The 23,191-nt window shown below is 35.0% G+C and overlaps 1 protein-coding gene across 1 annotated transcript; it reads left to right on the top strand.

Annotated features, from left to right (window-relative positions):
* Positions 1-13,546: 13,546 nt before the first annotated feature.
* LOC145036443 (GDSL esterase/lipase At4g01130-like) lies at positions 13,547-18,629 on the top strand. The gene is made up of 5 exons (XM_078984885.1): positions 13,547-13,869; positions 17,297-17,506; positions 17,575-17,732; positions 17,840-18,110; positions 18,179-18,629. The coding sequence occupies exons 1-5, from the start codon at positions 13,626-13,628 to the stop codon at positions 18,427-18,429; spliced, it is 1,134 nt and encodes a 377-aa protein (XP_078841011.1). The 5' UTR covers positions 13,547-13,625; the 3' UTR covers positions 18,430-18,629.
* Positions 18,630-23,191: the final 4,562 nt, after the last annotated feature.

Genomic DNA, 23,191 nt, shown 5'->3' with positions numbered 1-23,191 from the left:
AAAGGGAATTGGAGGCGAAGCTGCCCCAAATACTTTCAAGATGTAAAGGATGGGAAAGGCAAACCCACCCATGCAAGTATTTACACAATATTGTCTAATAACTCATCTAATGATAATTCTTGGCTGCTTGATACAGGTTGTTGTATTTACATTTGTACTGATTTGTAGGGCCTAAGAAGAAGTGATCAAGTGGAGCACGGGAAGATAAACTTAGTCATGGGCAACAGGAAAGCATCACCTGTTACCAAGATAGGAGTTTATTCTTTATTGCTAAATAATGGGTTAATGTTAAATTTGAATAAATGTTGTTACTCGCCTAAAATGGCAAGAAATATTATTTCCTTTCACGGCTTGTACAAGCAAGGGTTTACATTTTCGTTTGATAATAATAATGGTGCTATTAATGTTGATCACGATGATGTATTTTACTTTAAAGCATTACCTTGTGATGGTGTATATGAAGTTGTGAATGTTGTAGACAATCTAGGGAATAATGTGTTGTATATTGATTCTTCAAATAGCTTAGATAAAACATCTTTGTGGCATTGTCGTCTTGGACATTTCAGCAAGAAGCGCATAGGCCAACTCCAAAAGGCTGGAGTCTTGGAATCATTTGACCTAAAGTCAGAAGATAGTTGCGAGTCTTACTTACTTGGTAAAATAACAAAGTCACCCTTCACTAGCACTTGTGAAAGGGGAGAAGGTTTGTTGGACCTCATACACATAGATGTGTGTGGACCCTTCAAAACTGCCACAAGGGATGCTATCGCTATTATGTGACTTTTACTGATGATTACAGCAGATATAGATATATCTACATAATCAAGCATAAGTCAAAAACCTTTGAAAATTTCAAAGAGTTTAAGCAGGAAGTTAAGAATCAATTAGGCAGGAACATCAAGATGCTCCGATCCGATCAGGGAGGAGAGTATCTTAGCATTGAGTTCCTTGCTATCTTAAGGAATGTGGGATTGTCTCATAATTGGCACCTCCTAGAACACCATAGTTGAATGGTATGGCTGAGAGGCGCAATTGAACCTTGTTAGACATGGTTCCTTCCATGATGAGTCGAGATTCGTTACCAATATCATTATGAGGGTATGCTTTAGAGAATGTCGCCAGTATCCTTAATCTAGTCCCTACTAAAAAGGTTGCCAAAACACCTAACAAGATGTGGACTGGGAAAGTTCCCAATCTGGACCACATCAAGATTTGGGGTTGCGAAGCATTCGTGAGGCATGAGACTCATGACAAGCTTGAACCTTAAAGTGAGAGGTGTATTTTCATCAGCTACCCACAGAGATCTTTTAGTTACCTCTTCTAAAGACCCAGTAATAATATGGTCTTTGTAGCAAGAAGAGGAGTCTTTCATGAGAGAGAGAATTTATAACCCAAGCGGACAGTGGGAGGAAAATTGACCTTGAAGAGCTTCAAGAGTCAAGTGGTGAAGGAACCTCAAATACTATCGGACAACCTGAGGAGGAAACTCATGTTGAGCCGATAGATAAGTCTGAACCTCCAAGGCGTTCCACTAGAGTGAGAAACACACCTGAATTTTATTATGGTTATTATATCACTACTGAAGGTGATACATTTATCTGTGATAGTACAATGATATATTTGGATGAACCTAATAATTATAAGGAAGCCATGTCAAGCCCTGAGTCTACAAAATGGAAGGAGGCTATGGACAGTGAGATTCAGTCCATGTATGACAATCAAGTTTGGAACTTGGTTGGCAATGTACCAGGTCATAAGACAGTTGGGTGCAAGTGGATCTTCAATAAGAAGACAGCCATGGATGGGAAGGTACACACTTACAAAGCGCGACTGGTAGCAAAGGGCTATACTCAAACTTCGGGAGTTGTCTATGATGAGACCTTCTCACCAGTAGCGAATATTAAGTCCATTAAGATGTTGTTGGCCATAGATACATTTCATGATTATGAAATATGGAAAATGGATGTCAAAATCGCTTTCCTTAATGGAAAGTTGGCTGAGGATGTTTACATGGCTCAGCTAGAGGGTTTTGTCGATGAAAAATATCCTAATAGAGTGTGTAAGCTTGAGAAATCCATTTATGGATTGAAGCAAATATCTCGCAGATGCAATCTTTGATTTGATGAGAAAGTTAAAGAGATTGTCTTTTCGAGGAGCGAGGATGAGTCATGTATATATGTTAGGGTTAGTGGGAGCATAGTTAGGTTTTTGGTGTTGTATGTGGATGACATACTACTCATTGGAAATGACATCCCAACCTTGCAGGAGGTTAAGTCCTGGCTTGGGAAGTGTTTTGCTATGGAGGACCTTGGAGAAGCTGCCTATATCCTGGGGATAAGAATATTGAGAGACAGGAGTAAGAGACTAATTAGACTTAGTCAAAGTACCTACTTGGATAAGGTGCTGAAGAGGTTCAACATGCAAGTATCCAAGAAATGGGAATTACCTATCCAGAGTAATGCCAAGCTAAGTAAGACGCAGAGTCCGAGTACAAAGACTGAGATAGCAGAGATGAGTCATATAACATATGCTTCCGCTGTGGGCTGCATCATGTATGCTATGATTTGTACTCACCCTGATTTGGCCTTTTCTGTGAGCATGGTCAATAGATATCAAGGGAACCCTGGAAAGGCTCACTAGATTGTGGTAAAGAACATTCTCAAGTATCTGCGGAGGACTAAGGACTGGGTCCTTACCCTTGGTAGCAGTGATGACTTGAGAGTGGAAGGATATAACGATGCTAGCTTTCGGATTGATAGGATAATTTCTGCTCTCAGTCAGGCTGGGTCTTTATCCAAAATAGAGGGGCAATTACTTGGGAAAGTTCCAAGCAGGAGACATTAGTTGATTCTACTTGTGAATCAGAGTACATAGCAGCAAAGGAGGCGATATGGCTAAAGAACTTCATCAGAGACCATGGAGTTGTACCAGCTATAAAGGAGCCAATGGAAATTTTATGTGATAGTGAAAGTGCGGTTGCTTTAGCTAAGGAACCAAGAGATCACGGAAGATCTAGGCACATTGACAGAAAATACTATTTCATCAGACATCGAATAGAAGAATGACTCCTCGTGGCAAAGAGGGTATCATCGGATGAGAACCCAGCAGATCCCCTCACGAAGGGACTAAGTAGGGTTAAGCATCTACAACATGCGAGGCACATAGGGCTGAAGGATGATATTAGTTTTAATAATTAGATAGTTTTATAAAACTTGTAAAATGTAATTAACATTTGATGATTAAATAAAAGTTGTTATTTATTTATGAGTAAAGTGTTACTATCATATGTTATTCATTTACTATGGTTTCAATTTTGCATATTTTGACTTCCTGAATAATTATGTTATTATTCGAACTCTCCACAATGAGTCATACTTTGGAAGTAGGTATTAATTTAAGACTGTCATGAATTTGGCTTGTATGATTTGTCTAAAGAGCATTAGACATAGCAATGGTTGCTACAACATTCATGAATACTCATAAGGTCTGAGTATTGAATTCAACCCACGCTCACTTGCACCACTTCATGGAATTCATCTCGAGTGATCGTGAGACGGCAATATCATATAAATCTTCAAACCTAGAGATATGAGTTGTTGACTATGAGTTGTTTATCCATTGATTGTACGAAAACACATTGGTAACTTGATGTTATAAAACGTTCTTTGATGCATAATTCAACAAGTAGTCAGTACAAACATATGAGTCGAAGTTTATCTGTTCCTTCTAGAAATAGAAGTGATATTTGGGCCCCCTCGATGATTTGGTTTTGACTTATGCACCGGGCCCATTTAGAACCTATTTGATGTGTTCAATTTAGTTCTATGTCGAAACAAATCAGAGATCGAGAAACAAATGTTGGACAATAAGTAAGACCATGTTCCATGTGTGTTGTCTAGCTGATATCTTGAGAGCAGAGGATTATATGATCACTTATCTTAAATGGCGTATCATTATCATCTCAGTTCCGAGAGACTTTGAAAGAGCTACGATTGCTACTCGGATTCTGAAGTAATATCTGCAAATATAGATATTAGACTTATCCAAGTGGGAGATTGTTGGATATAGAGTCTAATTCCATAACTGTATTTGGTATGTACTTGACCCAACCCGGCATGGTCCATTTGGGTTGCATGGCATTGCAATACTTGGATACACAAAATGATAGAAAGGACACTTATGGTTATTAATATATAATAAGTTTTAATATATTAATAATAGTATTATTTAATTAGTATTGATCAAGAATTAACTTAGAGTTAATTTGGTGATCAATATGAGACTAATTACATATATAGGGTTGGTTATGTCAATAATCTATTCTTTTATAGTGGGCTAATGATCCATGGTTTATGGAGTTGGGCTATAACCCATTAGGAGCTCCATGGATAGTCCATGGGAGTTACAAACCCATGGATCATTAGAAATGAAGAGTCATGACAATTACGGGAATTCATGTGTAAACCCTAATTGTGACAACCCGATAAAAGGGACCCTATGGCTAGTAAATCGCAAACTAGTGAGTTCTAAGAGGGCATAGCCGATTTTTGAGTGATAGTGACATTCTCTTAAGTTATTCCAAGTATTGTGGTGTTGTGTGAAGCATTTGAGGCACAACATTTGGGGTGCTAGGCTCACAAAGTCATCAAGGAATTCAAGCAACAAGAAAGGTATGTACTTCTACTAGTTTTTATATTCCATGTTCCCCATGCCATGCTAGTTAGGAAGTAAACCTTGGAAAATTAAATTTGCATGTATTTTAGAGAAAACATAGATCCAAGGTTTATAGGGTTGCATGTACACCATAGGAGTGTTAGAATGCTCAAAACCCATCAAACCCTGCATAGGAGGGTCTGGTTCCATATTGGGGTGGAGTATGATAGGTTCTAATGGATGAGGCCTATAAGTCGAGGTTCTCCATCCATCCCGGGGAGACGAAGATGTATAGGGATCTTCGCCCTGATTACTGGTGGCCCTACATGAAGCAAGATGTAGCATGGTATGTGGAGAGGTGCTTCACCTACAAGAAGGTTAAGGCTCAGCTCCAGCACCCCTACGGTAAGATGGAGCCGCTGGATATTCTCGTGTCAGACCGAGATGTCCGTTTCATTTCCAGATTTTGGAAGCGATTCCACGACGAGATGACTACTCATCTCCAATTCAATACCATTTTCCAGCCTTAGATGGATGGGTAGAGGGAGAGGACTATTCAAACTCTCAAGGACATGTTACGTGCATGTGTCTTGGATTTCGGTGGCAGTTGGGATACGTATCTTCCGTTAGCAGAATTTTCGTATAACAACTGTTACCACGCCAACATAGAATGACCTCCCTTTGAGATGCTCTATGGGAGGAAATGTATGACCCCAATTTGTTGGGGCGAGGTTGGTCAGAGATTCATTGGGAGTACTGAAGTAGTACTCAAGACCACCGAGAGGATCCAGCAGGTCCGGAGTAGGGTCCAGACTGCTCAGAGTCAGCAGAAGAGCTATGCCGACAACCGGCATTCAGACTTGGAGTTTCAGGTGGGCAACATGGTCCTCCTGAAGGTTTCACCTTGGAAAGGTGTCATCCGGCTTAAGAAGCGGGGCAAGCTTGGTCCCAGATACATCGGTCCGTTCAGGGTTTTGGCTTGGGTGGTCCGAGTTTCTTACCGATTGGATCTTCCAGTAGAGCTCAGCCAGATCCATATCACTTTCCATGTTTCTCTGGTACGGAAGTGCTTAGTGGATAACTCAGTGGTTTGCCCCTAGAGTACATTTAGGTCGATGACAGGTTGAATTACATCGAGAGACCAGTAGCTATTCTCAATTAGAAGACGAAGGAGCTAAGGAACAAGAGTGTTGTGCTAGTAAACGTGCAGTGGAAGCACCGCAAGGGCTCAGAGTTGACATGGGAGCCCGAGGAGGAAATAAAAGAGCACTATTCGGAGTTATTTCCCAACGTAGTAGACTTTGAGGATGAAGTCTAAGACAAGTGGGGGAGAATTGCAATGCCTGATTCCTAGTACATATATAATTATAATTTATTCACTTTTGTAGAGCTACTCTACGAGTTGGGAGCCCCAGACTCGTTGAATAGAAACGAGATTAGATGCGGGATTTAAGTCGCATACTCAACAAGTTTAGAGCATCAACTCGATGAGTAGGGTTGTCATGATGAAACCCTAATTTCGGGGTTTTACACCCTATTTAAGCATCTTAATCCCCACTTTATGGCCTCATTTCCAGGCTCCAAGTCCAAAACTCAATCCACAAAACCCTAGAGCCTTGTGTGAACTTGTAAGCCATTTTTGAGTGACCTTTGTGTGATTTGAAGCTTGTAGATGAAGAAGAAGCTAGAGGATTCCAGGAGAAGATTGTAGATCCAGAAGAAATCTCATCCTCTTCATTTTATGGTAAGCAAGCCTCAACCTTTCTTAGTAGCTTGTTAGATCTCCTTCTTATCATTTCATGGAGTTTTTGGTCCAAGAAGCCTAGTCCTTGGGATATGGACGTCCTAAGTGATCTACCTTTCAGATTCGAGGTCTAGAAGGGGTTTCATGGCATAAAGGTGCAAACTTTATGACCATGGAATCCCCATGCAAGCTTTAAGGTGTTATTTTGGCCTTTTAAGCACCAAAAGGCCATTCATGGGAGGAAAGTTAGGAGCTTCACGTGTTCAAATGATGTCTAAGGCCCAGATCTATGTTAGAATGCTTTAGTTTGGAGTATTATGGCTTTGGGACCAAGATTTATGTCCTAAACAACTAGGGTTTTAGCTCAACCCATTAAGAAGGACTATTAACGGGTAAAGTTGTAAAATTTACCCTTAAAAGGGCATTTGCAGTATGTAGATGAAGTATAGAGCATAAATCTGAAGAGTAGGGGCTTAATCCTTTGAAATGGCCCAAACAGACTGAGGAACTCGGGGAATCCAGAGAGGGACTCAACAATTTGAGGTGAGTTTTTCTGATTCTGATTATGGTAGAACTCAACGAGTCTAAGGATGACTCGACGAGTTGATTCACTAAATCGTGACTATGAGTAGCCAGGGAACTCGGCAAGTCAAGGGGGGGACTCGACGAGTTGGATGTTCTAATTTATACAGCTCGGCGAGTTGATGGAGCAAATCAATGAGTTGAGTCAACCCAAAACATTGACTTTGACCAGAATATTGACTTTGGCCAAGGGTAAAATGGTCATTTTACCTTAAGAAGGATTATCAATTCTTGACTAAGTGTTATTATGTTAATGATAGTCAGGGATTCGTTGGAGCAGCAGTCAGAGATTTCCTACACGAGATTTCATAGTTAGCATACGAGGTGAGTCTCCTTCCGTAGTAACGAGTCGAACGCACCAATATCGGCCCGTATAGAGTAGCTAAGTGTGGGTTGGGCCCATATCTTAGAATTATTTATGATTAGTAGTTAAGTGTGGGTTGGGCCCGTATCTTAGACACACTTATGATTAGTAGATAAGTATGGATAGGTTCTGTATCTTAGTATCAACTGAGTATCTTTATGAATTGGTAGATTATGGTTATACTTATTGTCTGCGTGACACTTGTATGTATGTTTAGTTAGCAGAATGTGGGCGTGGGCCCGTATCTCCCAGATAGCAGAGCGTGGGCGAGGCCCGTACCTCCTAGCCAGCTGAGTGTAGGTGAGGCCCGTATCTCCTAGTTATCAGAGTGTGGGTAAGGCTCGTATCTCTGAGATAGCTGAGTATGGGTGAGGCCCGTATCTCATAGTTAGCCGAGTGTGGGCGGGGGCCCGTATCTCCTTGAGTGTGGGCAAGGCTTGTATCTCCTAGTTGCATGGTATATGTTATGTGTATGGTATGTGGTAGTTTGGGGAGACTCACTAAGCTCCGTGCTTACAATTTTCATTTTTGGTTTCAGGTACTTCTGGTAGCAAAGGAAAGAGCTCGAGATGATTGTAGTGCACACACCATTCGTTCAGCCTGGGATATTTAGACTCTGATATTTTGACACATGATTTTGATACAACATTTTGCTATGATGATTTGAGATACATGACTTATAATTTTTATTGTGATCTCTGATGAATTATGGTTTTCTTAAATGATTTTAAAACTAAATTTTGGACCATATTTTTGGGATGTTTTACTAAAATGGCATAAATCCTTCATAAAACATGCATGGCTTCAATGACAATATCAAGATACCAACTTTCCAACAAGAAAAGGTCCATAAGACATTCCTTAGTGCTTAGAAGGGGTTGGAGTTATGTCAACTCCAAGCACACCACCAAAAAGGGACCAAAAACATAAAAATGGACCATAAGCTAGATCTAACAAACTAGAAGTAAAGGTTGAAGCTTTATACTCAGATTTGTCCAAAATGAAGTCACTTTGTTATATATACACTTAAGGTCTTCACCAATACACTTTACAAACAACTTGATCTTTAAGCTTCATACCAAAACATGAGAAATGAGCATTCAAGAGGCCAAGATCGCCTCAAGAACACTTAGTGGTCTAGGGTTTCGAGATAGGAGAGTGAAGGCTGAAGTAAATGACCTAACCGTAAAGTTAAGGTCCTTAAATATGGGAGAAACCATAAAAATCATGTGCTTAGGCTGTTGTAGCCACCACATCATGGCAACCCTCTTTCCATGTCGTGGTTCTCACCAAAAGTACATGATTCATAAAGCCATGCCATGTCGTGGTCATCCATGCACTACGTCGTGACATAGGGTTTTTCTCCATAAACCTCATCTTTGATCCCATTAAGTCTTTAGCTAGTCCATTCTGGAAAACACGTGTTACATGATATACTAAGCCAAAAAGAGCAACTTATTTGGATAATTTCTATTTGAATGGGAGTTGCTAGTCGATTACCAGACCTAATACGCCCAAGAACATATTGAAGTTGATAAGCGTGAAAATGTTAAAAATGAATGTACAGTAGGATATATTAGTCACTTAGAAACTAATGCTTGGGATATAAAGACATTAAGGGGTGATTATGGGTTCTTAAACTCAGAGAAGCTCAAGAGTTACTTTTAGTCGATATCTATCGTACCAGATATGCAACTCACTTGGGCATTACGAAGATGTACCATACTTTGAAACAATTGTATATGTGCGAAAATACATGGAAAAATGCATGACATGTTTACAAGTTATGTCAAATCACCAAAAATCATATGGGAAGATTCAACCATTGTTGTTTCCAAAGAAGAAGTGGGACGAAATTACAATGGATTTCGTCACTAAGTTACATTGAACCTCGGACGGATAAGACTCAACTTAGATCGTGGTTGATTGGCTGACAAAATTGGCATAGCTTATTACGATACGTGAGAACTAGTCTACCAAGAGACTAGATGATATATATATATATATATATATATATATATATATATATATATATATATATATATATATATATATATCACGTAATTAGTCAAACTACATGGATTTCCGGTTGCCATTATTTCTGACAGAGATAGCCATTTTATATCTCGGTTTTGGTAGAGTTTTTAGGAACATATGGGTTCTAAGAATGTTACCTCAATTTCAAGTGAAGGTAGCCTCTTGATCCTCCCTAATCTTTACCTCCAAGTTCTTGCAATATACTTCAAAATCGCCCTTAGGAGCATTCAGTACGAGTTTGTGAGTAAGAATGGAGCAATTATTGACTTCCCAATTAAATCTATTTTGGAACGGTCGCCGTCTATGTGTTGCATATAGGCCTTGTACACTTCGTGTTTCTCAACACCACATCGTATAACAACAAAGTATTGCCTTTACTCGAAATAGCAACATAAAACCTGATTCTTTGTATGTCTAAATGGTCTATACAATTTTATAGATTTTCCCATAAGGCATGTTCTTAAATCGGTTTTATGGACCGATTCACAATTGTTTTTGTTAAAGTGTCAAGGACCTTACATAGACGTAGCCTTAAAAGCATATAATTCATAATAACACTTGAGGAAAGTATGGAACAATTGAAATGTCGAAATAAAATACTAGAATAAGAAGCACAAGGTTTATCAGCGCATGTACTACTACTGATGATTTCAACGAAGATGGGGACAACAACTTTTAAAAAAATCTTATACGAAGAAGACAACCAAAACAAATGTTATATCGAAACAAATGTGATATCGATGAGTGTGATATTACGGCCAACAAGAAGACATATACTATATTGGAAAAAGAAAAAAAGTCACATTACTTTTCTTTTTGTATTTTATCATAAATAAAATATTTAATCAATTATTTTTGGAAAAAAAAAGAGTGAGAAACTTTTCTTTTAATATCTTATAAAAATAACCAACCAGTTAAAGGAAATTTGTTTAGCTAGCTTTTATTGGTTATTTCATAACCGTTGGAAATAACGATAATCTGCAATAAATCTTGAGGTGTTACTATGATGCTTATAGTCCTAAAGCGACGTAAATACCTTTAATAACATAAGTTTTTCCGTGCAGTTTTATTAGTCAAGAATCAATGATCTTAAAGTTGGTTTTACTTTATATGTCTTGTCTTTTAATTCGTCTAACAACAAGACAGTCTTCTTTTATCTTTCTTATAATTAGACTTGATCGTAAATGATCGATATGATAATTAGATGAAACTTGGTAATTAACTAATAATAATTGGAGTTAATATTTGTGATAAATCCATATATAATTTTCAATATTATTTGTGAGATTGTTTACTTTGAGTATTACTAAAGATTTGATATTAGTTTATGACAATAATTGTTTGAATGTTTATAATTTTGTGTGATATATAACACTGGTTATATATTTATGAACTCTTATTTTGACTCCATGTATGTTTTAAGCTTGTTCTGTGTATTCAAACTAAATCTAGACAAAATTTAGTTTGCATTAGTTAAAATATGACTACAAACTTGAATAACTTGATAACACTGTAAGGAGTGATCACAATAAATCTAATGAAAAAAATGATGTTATCTCTACACCACGTTGGCTTCACCACCAACCCACTAGACATTGGAAATGGTTACTGCTAACAATATTCCTTTTTTTTAACATTATATCAAATAAAAAACATAATTTATAACATAAATAATTTTTTTTATTATTTTTTTTACTTTTGTAACATTATATTAAATAAAAAACATAAATTATAACATAAATAAAATTTTGAAAACACAAAAAAATAAAACCATATTTCATAAATTAAATCATATAAATTTAAAACCTAAATTACTAAAATAAACACAAAACATAACAAATAAAACATTATACTACTTAATTAAAAAACATACAAACTTAAGACATAAAAACCATAGACAAATACTACTCGTCGTCGTCACCGTCCTCATCTCTCTCATCCGCCTCGTTGTCATCGTCTGCTTTTGCCTCGTCATCATCACCCTCATCTTTTTCATCTTCATTGTCATTTCCCCCATGGGGTTGTCTTCCCCATATGTACTCAGTCAAATCCTGATATTAATTGTGATGTGTTTCACGATTTTGTATTTTCAAAACCCTACAAAAGTATATCAAGCTGCCAACTTGTATTACTACAGGTTGATTAAGTATATCATTCCCGGTATATGAACAAATAACGCTGCCCTCTTCTTTTATTATCATCTTATGTAAAACAACACAAGCAGTCAACACCGTCGTTAGTTTTGTCCTGACCCATGTTTGTGCCGAATGTTTGATTATGTGTTAATTTTGTTTTAGGACTTCAAACGCTCGTTTCACATCCTTCCGTGCAGATTCTTGTGCTAACTTGAACAATTTTCGTTTTTTATCGGGTGGAAATGAATATGACTTGACAATTGTAGCATACTCTGGATATATTTATCACCTAGGTAATACTCATACTTATATTCATTTCCATTCACAACGTATGACATGTTTGGTGCTTTACCCTGCAAAATATTGTTAAATAACGGAGACGCTTGAAGCACATTAAGGTCATTGTTGGACCCCGCCATACCAAAAAAATACATGCCAAAACCATAAGTCATGTGAAACAACTACCTCTAATATAACACTCAGGACCTCATAATCACCTCACGTGAATTGACCATGCCACACATTGAGACAATTTGCCCACTCCCAATGTGTACAATTAATAGTACCAATCATCCCTGGAAAACCATGTTTAGCTTGATGCGCGATATACAACTATTCGACATCACTTTTAGTTGGATGTCGTAAGTATATGTCACGGTAAAGCCTATAACATACTCACAGAAAAGAAAAGTACATTTTTTACTGTTCTCTCAGACATTTTCAAATATTCATCTGATATGTCTACAATTATGCCATATATCGATTGTCTAAGAGTGGCCATACATTTTTGTATTGTAGTAAAACCATGTTTACCTCTAGCATCCCATCGTAATTAGAAAACTCTAGCTATACGTAAGAATAAATTTCAACTAATACGAAAACGTTCTTAACATTTCGATAGATCATATAAACTATCAGGGATAAAATAATCACGTACCAAAAGTTCATTTGCCGCCTCTCGATCCCGGTTGATCCATTTTTTATGCATCTTCTTGTTGTGTGAACTTTCGCCTCTCTCACGAACCATGTCTTGTGCCACAGACAATAATGTGTGTAATATCAACTCGTCATTAGAATCGTCATACATTTTTTTTGAACGTGTGTGTTTGATTTGAAAGAGTTTATGGGTTTTGTTGTGAGAAATAAGTGTAAAATGGATGTATATATAAAGAGAAATTAAATTAAAAAAACTATATTTTTTTATTAAATTCTCAAACGGTCAAAAAAGTAACCGACCAATCAATTCTCGCGTCTTCTTCCGTCCTAGTAGCCACGCCACCACTTACCCACCAATGTCGAGGACGGTGTTCACACATGTAGAGAATCTCCACGTAAGCAGGCCACACGTGGAACTCGCTCCACTCTGGATAGCCTAAAAGTTGAGTTGCTTGTAGTCCAAACTCCTCAAGTAACTCTACACTCATGGGTCAATTAAACATTGGGCCGTATTATGGAGTGTCGATAATGGATTTGTAGTAGTTTATTAAAACCCAAAGCTCACTAATATATCTCAACAAGGGGTCCTATACTCGTATTTCATTATTAATAAACCCAATATGAACAAGTACACAACCAGGTAAAGTTGATCGGTGAAAGTCGTATCAACACACATTTTTCAAACACATCTCCCTCATCAAAGTTGACTATTTTTAAAATGATGAATGCATTCTCTTTCTACATGTACATTCTCATATTTGGTTTGGGTTTCTTTACATATATCCAATTCTATTACATATATATTTTAAAACATAGCTAATTTATTTCATCATACACACATTTTGCAAATCAATAGTGTATATATAAATTTTTTTAACAATCATCTGAATAGTAAAACATATATTTCGAAAGTTTTTCTACAAATTTATGATGTAAAAATGTATTTAACAAGGATGCATTATATGAACGTGATTAATGAATTTATTTATGTTTTTCACTTATATTTACACTATTATATAGAATTTCAACAACATTTTAGTACCAACAAAACAAGATATTTTATGTTTTGTCTATACATAGTACAGTAGTACACACTTCAAGAAATCCTTCTCTCTCTCTCTCTCTCTCTCTCTCTCTCTCTCTCACACACACACACGTGAAGGCTGGCGAAAAGATGAGTGTGGGTATATTACGGTGGTTTCAGGTGGCTCGGGTGGTTGTGGTGGTGGCATCATTGGTAGTATTGAGGTGTGATGCAGAATGTCATTATGAAGGCATCTTCAACTTTGGGGATTCAAATTCCGACACTGGTGGTTTTTGGTCGGTGTTTCCCGAAGCTCCACCGCCGAATGGCATGACATATTTTAAACGTCCAGCTGGCCGTGCTTCCGATGGTCGTCTTATCATTGACTTTATAGGTACGTATATCATCATGCTTTTAATTTTTGATAGTCTTTACATCTTTTATTGATGAATTAGTTGTATTGCTATTTTTGGACTCAGAGTTAAAATTGAAGTTGATTTTAATTCGTAAAGAAATTGAATATATAGGTAAATAACATCAATATACGACGTGCTACTTTTCTAATTTGAGAATGAGATATAAATAGCATCTATGTATAACATGTAACTAATTTCATTTTTTATGTCTAAATCGTGTTCGAAAATAGACACTCTGCCCTTAGAGATATACACGCTTTCTACCGATCTTTCTTAAAAGAATTGTAGTATGTCTATACTTGTTTAGGAATAGCCGAACATTATTTAATAAATAAATAAATAAATAAAATTGTTAGCACTTATCTTGATATACATGCACAAGATTTATCTAACAAAATTAATTTTGTAACGATTGTGGATTTGTGACTAAATGCCAAAAGCCGAAAGTGCCTAATACAACAACGTAAAAAATCAATGGATGCAAATTGCATATAGAAGAGACAAATATAGTTTCCGTTTATATTTATTTTTAAAAAATAAACTTTCTAATACGACATTTATAATCCAATAGAGGTCTAAGTAACATAAATTGGTTTTGATATAGTGTAACCAAGTCGTTTATTTACTTGAAATTTTATTACATAATGTTGGTTTTTGAAGTACATTAAAATTTACTAGAAGTTTTTTACGTGTACCCCATGAGTTCAACATTAAACATGATAAAAGTAAATTATGTGCTAATATAATGATCTAATTAGATTTAAATAACAAGATTGTATTAATATTTAAAATTATTTTTGATTGGTTTCATTTTTAGTTAAATATTTACACTTTCTCCATTGAACAATAAAAGTTTATTCATAAGCAAAACTGATCATTTTCTAGTAAATGATCGAAATTTTCCTCTTTAGGTCAAATATATTTTCATAAAATAGAATTTTTATTTTATTTAAATATTTACTATCTTAGAGTTAAATTCTTCGGAATTATCTAAAATATAAATATAAAACATCACCGGTTAAATCATTTCCTTGTTATTTCCACAAAATACAAATTACATGTGAATGTGGTTTGTAAAAGTTCATAGGGAAGTGCAACAATTATAAAAGACAAAGTCCCGTATGGTCCATTTTTGGGACAACCTTCCTTATGTACTATATATTGAAATAAAAATAGGAAAAATGATTTAAAAGAATAATATGTTTTTTGATTTTTATATATTTGATTAATGAGTTTTTTTTTCATATTTACCCATTCAACATATTAAACAGTACACATTCAGTCATTATGATCGGTTACTCTAGGTTAGCCTGGAAAAATCACTTAATAATGTAATATATTTCTCATTTTGTACACATTTAATTTTTAATATTTTTGTACACATTTAGTTTTTAATATTTTTGTACACATTTAGTCTTTAATATTTTCTTGTTTCAAAATAAGTCATTTTTTGTTTTTGTACTCATTCAATACTTATGAATGATTTTTTAGGGTTTTTCTCGTGACATCTTACGTGAGACATCATTGATTAGGTGTTTAGGGTTGTTGGTTCTTATGTCCATCATGACCTCGACTGCTTGGTTGAATATGTATTGTGGTTTAGCTTAGGTCTTGTGTTCTGAACGTCATATCTTCTTCATACGATATCAGATTTTAACGATCTTTAAATCCACATGTTTGTTTTTGAGTCTACTATAACTTTCGTTAATATGACTCTCGTTAAAATGTAATATATTTTTACTTACGATTTTACAAAAAATCATCCATACATGTATTCATAAAAAACATATGGATATGATCGTAAGTAAAAAATATATTACTTTTTAACGGGAGTAATCTAAATGAAAGTTGTAGTAAACTAAAATACAATTACATAAATATAAAGATCGTTAAAATCCAAGATCGTATGAAAAAGTTATGACATTCAGAACACATGACATAAGCAACCAAGTAGTCGGGATCGCGATAGATATATGCATCAAAAGCCCAAAACATCTCCTTATTGATTATTCCACGTAGGATGTTGTGAGAAAAACTAAAGAAAATCATTTATAAGTACTGAATGTGTACGAAAACAAAAATAAATTATTTTGCAACAAAAAAATTAATGATTAAATATGTACAAAAATATTAGGGACTAAATGCATACAAAGTGAGAAATATATTACCCTATTAATTTATTGTTACCGGCTAACCTGTAATAGTCGGTCATAAGGACTGAATCTGTACAGTTTAACAATTTGAGGGGGTAAATATAAAAAATAAAAAAAAAAAAAAACTCAGTAACCAAATGTGTGCAAATAGAAAAATATATAACCCCTTTTAAGTCATTATCCCATCAAAATAAGCAACACATCTTTTTATTTTGGGTGAAAATTAAATTATTATATATTTTTAAAAAGACTGGTTTGTTGTTTCCAAGAATTAAATTTAAAGATGAATATTAACTTTGTCTTAATTTTTATTTTTGCAAACTTAATTTGGTTTGAATTTTATTAAAATTGAGGTTGTGTTTGAATGTTTGTTGGCATTTTGCATATTTAATTAAATCCAAGTTATTGAGAATGGTAATTTGATAACTAGTTTTTTCAAATTGTTAAAATGAAACTTTTTATAAAGTTTAAGATTTTTGTTGAAGATTTTCAAACATTGGTGATCAATCTAATAAATAAAGACATTGGTGTCCATTTTATTACCTAAAAATATAACATTTTATAAGGTAATCAATTTAAGACAATATTATTGTATTGTACTAAGTATTAATTAATGTAGATCTTGTTTAAGTAGATATTTTTTTTTGAGAAATATTACTTTGTGGAATACATAAAAATTATGAAATTTAATATTATAAAATGGTCGGATTAATGGGTCGGGTATTCGTTGATCCGATGGATACGGGTATGGATTCGACTATTCAAGACCCTGAGGGTTATTGGAGCGGAGCGAGTCATGTTTTTATTTTTTAAACGGTTTTGGATCAAGGATGATTCGTTCCAAACCCGCCCAATTGACAGGTCCATTCAAAATATTAGCTGCATTATTAGACACTAACTTGGGAATGACCTTACGCATAAGTGGATATTTTGTTTCTACCTTTAATTTTATTTCAATTTAACGTTTGATGAAACTTTAAAATTATACTATCGTACTATATAAACTACTTTATTGATAAACTAACTTATAAACTAAAATCTAGTTTTTTCAGTTATTGTCAAACACAATTTTTGGTCAATTAAAAAAAACGTGGTTACAAGAAAATGTATAAGCTCGTCATATTTTATTAAAATATCTTTATTTTTATTACCAATTTGTTAGTGAACATTTTATGTAGTTTTTAATGATCAGTTTGTGAATTTACATTGTCAATTTGCAAGCAATGGCCGATAGAAATTATTTTGGTTGTAGCGGAGAGGATAAGGATTCCATTTGTGAGCCCATACATGAAGTCAGTTGGATCAGATTACAAGCACGGTGCTAATTTCGCAACACTCGCATCAACCGTACTCTTACCACAAACATCCTTGTTTGTCTCCGGGCTCAGCCCTTTTGCGTTGCCAATTCAACTTAACCAAATGAAATATTTCAAGTTCCAAGTCGACGAACTTTATTCCCAAGGTAGAAAATTTATTATAACTAAAACATCAAGCCTAAAACTAATTATAGTTATATTGTATAATTTTTAGGATCATCAAATCTTCCTCTGCCTGATATTTTTGGAAAATCACTTTATACATTTTACATCGGTCAGAATGATTTTACATCTGATTTAGATAAAAGTGGTATCGATGGGGCTAAACAAAAACTTCCTCAAGTGATTTCACAAATTACAAGCACAATTAAGGCAAGTACTTCTTTGAAACCATTGTTTTTTTATAAAAATAATAAATAAATAATAATAAGCTATGCTAAAGATGTTGATACAATGATTTTATATTGATTTTTTTGTAGGAATTACATGGGTTAGGAGGTCGTACGTTTTTTGTGCAAAATTTGGCACCTATAGGATGTTACCCCGCATTCTTGGTGCAGCTTCCTCATGGTGATAAAGATATTGATGAATTTGGGTGTTTCATTTCATACAATAATGCAGTAGTCGAATACAACAATATGCTCCAAGACGCGTTAAGCCAAACCAGACAAGAACTCCCAGATTCTAATGTTATTTATGTTGATTCACACAAAGCATTGTTAGAGCTTTTCCAACATCCAACTTCTCATGGTATGGAACTCTTTGTCACGTTGTTATATTTCATTAACATATGTATTTAAATGTGTTCATGAATGAAGGTTTGAAGTATGGTACGATAGCTTGTTGTGGAAATGGGGGTGGCTCGTATAATTATAATCCACGAGTGTTCTGTGGGAACACTAAGTTCATAGATGGACAAAATCTCACTGCCTCAGCTTGTGAGGATCCCGAAAACTATGTGAGCTGGGATGGAGTCCATATTACGGAGGCTGCAAGCAAGATTGTTGTTGATGCCATCCTTAGTGGGAGTGATGACTTCACGGATCCTCCTTTTGAGATTGGTTGTTAACTTTGCAATAGTTTTTTTATTTGCAAAAAATCATAAATAAAGTGGATCAATAAAGCAATACAATTATATGACATTAGTAGAATTGAAAGTTCGAGCAACAAATGGTTAAATATGACATTAAACATATCAGTTGGTTAAAAACAATATTGTATCATGTGAAAAATTTATTTACATAATATATGTTACCGTCTTCATTTTAATGGATCTAATACAAATTTACAAAAGTTCAAGGACAATAATCATTCTCAAGTACGAGTTGAGTCCTTATCCCAAAAGTTAAAGGCGTTCTATATCAAGAACCTCTGATCCTTCACGATTGTAACTCAATCTTTTGATTTTTTTTCTGTTTTTTGAAAATCTAATTACCTTAAATAAAACAAATCCACCGACCATTAATCCAATCCTCCCAATTTCAAATCCAAATAATCACCATCTCTGTAACATCCCAAAAATCTAGGTAAAATTTTCATTTTCAAAACCAAGCCAAAACCATAAATGTTTACAAAACATAGTTTCCAAAATTTATAGTCATGAATCAGAGTATCCCAAAATAAAATTTCATGAACTACGAAGGATGTGCAAGATAAAGCCTTCATCTTGCCCCTGATCTTTGAAGTACCTGAAACCATATCAATCAAACTATAAGCCAAATCTTAGTGAGTTCCCCCACAGTACAACACACAACCAAACAGATAACAACACGCATGCATGAGCCTTCAGCATGACTGGACTACCTCACAGAGCCTACATCCTATCTAGACCGCTCTTCGAGCGTTCAGCCTAACTAAACTGCCTCAACGGGCATACAACCTATATGGACCTCTCTCCGGGCCTTCAGCTTGACTGGACCTCCTCATAGGGCCTATAGTCTATCCGAACCACCCCAAGTATCTTGGCCTTCAACACAAAACAACACTGCCTCAACCCAACCAACCATAACATGTTGATATATACAATAACAATTGATAACTAGCAAGTACATGTAATCATATAGATCTACCAGTCTAATACATGCTTAGTGAACACAAGTAATCATACAGATATACCAAGATAACATATAACCAGCATAACATCAATCTAATATACCAGGATACATAATCCAGTGGTCCGATATTGGTGCCTTCGACCCATAAGTACAATGAAGAAAACTCACCTGAATCACAAAGACGACTAAAACCCATCTCAATGTCGCACAGACCATAAATAACAACTCTCACTGCCAAAGATGGGTGTTAAACACCTTCTAACAATCCACACAAGGTAAACCCTAAGTCTACCTTCTTAAATTAGAAATTTGACCAAAAGTCAAATCATACTAAAAGTCAACAACAAATTTTAACTTTAGTCATCCGCCACGTCGTGGCCTTCCTTGGCTACGTTGTGCCCCTCATGCAATCAAACAGACGAGAAATTCCCAATCGCCATGCCCTGGAGACCTATGGCTACACCGTAGAAGCTAAGATTCTAAAAACTTAATGGATTAAGCTATTTTCTACGATTTCAAGAGCCCAAAGCTCAAATATTGTTAATTCTATGGTCTAAATGGAGAAAATTTCAACATTTGTCAATTAAGACACCCGAAGAGGTTAAGATCTCCAACCCTAGGTCCAAATAAATCCAAATACCATAATGTCTTAACCATTAAGCCCTTAATCTGAAAAGTCCATAACCTAACCACTCCAAAAAGGGTTTTTAATACCACAAGATATCTTCACTACAGCCAAGTAGAACCACAATCATTTCCAATGCCTCTTCTTTATTCATAAGCAACCAAGGTCACCAAAATAGCCTCACAACTCTCAAGGAAGAATTAGGGTTAGGGTTTCTAAAACTTAACAGTGATGGAGGCAGATAAGGAACCCTAAAAATGACTAAGATGGGTTTAAATATGAAGTAAACCCAAAAGAATCATAGGCGTGGGCCAAGACAGCTACCACATTGTGGCAACCTTTGGCTATGCCGTGGTGATCCAATAATACACAAGATCCATAAACCAATTGTCATGTCGTAGCCTTCCTTGGCCACGTCGTGGCACAATATTTTCGCCAAAACTTAATCTTTGGTCCTTGATAAAAGTAAGCTTAACCAATCTGGAAAAAAGGTACCACAAGTGATCCAATCTCCATATATGATGTGATGGTGGGGCATGTACTTGCCCCACCATATATGATATGATGTGATGGTGGGGCAAGTACCCTAGGTCCCACACATCACAAATGTTGGATAATGACATGTTAGTTATTTTTGTACTCTCATTTGAGTAAAACTTGACACATTACTCTTGAGGAAGCCATAAAGAATGGAATCAAACCATAATAGGGTGCTTAAACTAGTGCAAGATTTTGTTTGATTGTTGTAGATGTGAAAGGACCATTTTGACCTCTTGTGCATGTTACACCATAGGTACTGAAACTAGGGATCAAGTGAAAAAAGTGTAATATGGCATACTGTAGTAATAAGATGACTAACTTCCTAGATTTGAAAATACTATATCTAGCCAAGTAACATTTGGCTTTGAGATAATCCTCAATGGAACGTGGAAATAACCCAAATTGGCTCCTTAAGCCCAAACACTCAAGCTTTGTAGGTGAATGACTGAAGCTTATATTCATGTAAAATTTGAGGGAAAGGATACTTTATATAACATACCTACGTAAGGATGCTTTGGTATTGATCTCTTAGTACGATCTTGAAAAAAATTCATCAAGCTTGTTTTAAATCCCAACAACATCAAACACAAAAGCGTTGTTTTTTCCTAGTTCCTCATGTGGGAATTGATCTTTTTTTGTACATGTCTTGAGAAGTAATAGGGAAAAAGAACCAAAAGAAAGTCTTGATGATGGGGTCTCTTCCTGAAGTATTTACCAAAATTACAAAGAAAATTAAGATATGAAATATTTTGTAGAGTTTGAGGTGGTGAGGTTCACTGCGACCAAGTCTTTTGCCAACTTAAAACAAACTTATATACCATTACTTGATTACTATTTGTAAAATAAAATCATGGATCTATTTGTAATAAGGATCATCCATAATTAATTTTCAAACCACAAAACAAATAGAATGCACTATTGTCTAACGTTATCTTTTAAGCTTCATCCATGGAAGAAAGGGGGTTCTTCTCGATTCTTTTTATCTGCCTCCAACAAACAACCCTTCTCCTATAAAACGAACTCATTTCAAGGTTTTAACTTCATTTATGCATATTATCGATTTGTATATCTAAAAAATCAAAAAGAAGAAAAATCAAACATTCTAAGCAGAAAATCAAGATCCCAACCTTCATTCTTGGATCAAGAAGGTGCAGAATTAAGATCTCGATTTATGCGCTCAAAATAGCTGGAAAACTCATGTTCGCCATAAGCTCGCCGGAGAAGATGATTGGAAAGCCGACATAGGAGATGATGTCGTTGGAAACCTTCAACATCAAGTTGCAATGGTATTTTGGAACATCAAAAATGAGTTCAATGGTAAATAGTGTACAAAACAAAAGTAACCAAATGTGAGCAAAGACAATAATTTGTTACCCACTTAAGTTATTTTGCCAGGAAAAAAACAATAAAGTAACCAATTACTCGTATTCTAACACTTCTTTTACATAAAAAAAGACATATATTTTATATGAACAATAACCACTCAAAATAGACATTATTTATCTATTTAAAATTTTATGTATATATAGAAGAAGAGAAACAAAAACAACCCCATTCAATTTCAAATTCATGATGCTAAAAAACAAAATGTAGTTCACTCCATTACTTTTGACTAAAACCATAAATATTATATAATATTCATTTTTATAAAAAAAAATATTAGGTCTAGTTAGATCATTTTAATTGGGAAAATGATGTTTAGGAAAATGTTGTATGAAAAAGTTTTCTAACTGGGAAAGGAAACATGTTGTTTGATTGTACATCTGACTGATTGTGTTGAATGATGAAAAATGACAATATTATCATGTTGTTCTATACCATAATGAATGAAGTTGCTGAATAATTATAAAAACCTACAAATTGTCATACAAAATCAAAATTATACAATAATCATTAATAATACAAATACAAATTTTCGTACAAAGTAATTAAATTAAAATCAAAATAGAATGCTAATTAGGTTGTTTTTAGTTTATTGTTTTTCAAATTATGTTATGTTGTTATTCTTTCTACCTATTTTAGGGTTTTTTAACCTAACATATGATTCTTGACCCGGTTTATTGTTGGAATAGTGTCTAAGGCTATAACTATATTCGGTGGTGCATGGTCCTTTTGGGTTGCCTTCACCATAGCAACTTGAAGGATGATTTGTTAAGAGAGAGTAAATATTATAAGGAATAATATTTAGCTATTTGATTAATATAAGTCATAAATTAATTGGTATTAATTTGGTGACTTAAAGAGATTAATTAAATAAGAGGGTATAAACTGTCAATTGTTTGATAGTTAGACTTTGGACTATAAATCCATTAGGATGGACTTTGGACGGTTTCTAAGAGCTTTAGGATAGCTCAAAATAGTCCATAAGGATATCTATAGAATGGATTTGGATAGCCTTAAGTGAAGATTATCCAATTAGGGTTTAGGGTGAAACCCTTAAGGAGTCTAAAGGTATAAATAGGCCCTTGGGATGTGGAATTCGTGTACAACCTTTCAGAACCTAAAGCAAGGAACCTCTGGCCGAATTCCATCCCCTCTCCTCTCTCCTAAATCATCTTGCTTGCTATTGGTGTTTGTAAGCCATTAGAGGAGTGACAATTGTGACTCTAGAA

Source organism: Lactuca saligna, chromosome 3 (assembly GCF_052625555.1).
Source record: "Lactuca saligna cultivar CGN05327 chromosome 3, ASM5262555v1, whole genome shotgun sequence".
NCBI lineage: Eukaryota > Viridiplantae > Streptophyta > Magnoliopsida > Asterales > Asteraceae > Lactuca > Lactuca saligna.
Note: the sequence above shows the minus strand (reverse complement) of the source record. Positions and strands in the feature narration are given on the sequence as shown.

Excerpts from the sequence above, each read along its gene's own strand:
- LOC145036443 (XM_078984885.1), top strand. The coding sequence starts at position 13,626 with ATGAGTGTGGGTATATTACGGTGGTTTCAGGTGGCTCGGGTGGTTGTG. Across the intron at positions 17,733-17,839 it reads AAATTACAAGCACAATTAAG|GAATTACATGGGTTAGGAGG; the intron begins GCAAGTACTTCT and ends ATTTTTTTGTAG. Across the intron at positions 18,111-18,178 it reads CCAACATCCAACTTCTCATG|GTTTGAAGTATGGTACGATA; the intron begins GTATGGAACTCT and ends TCATGAATGAAG.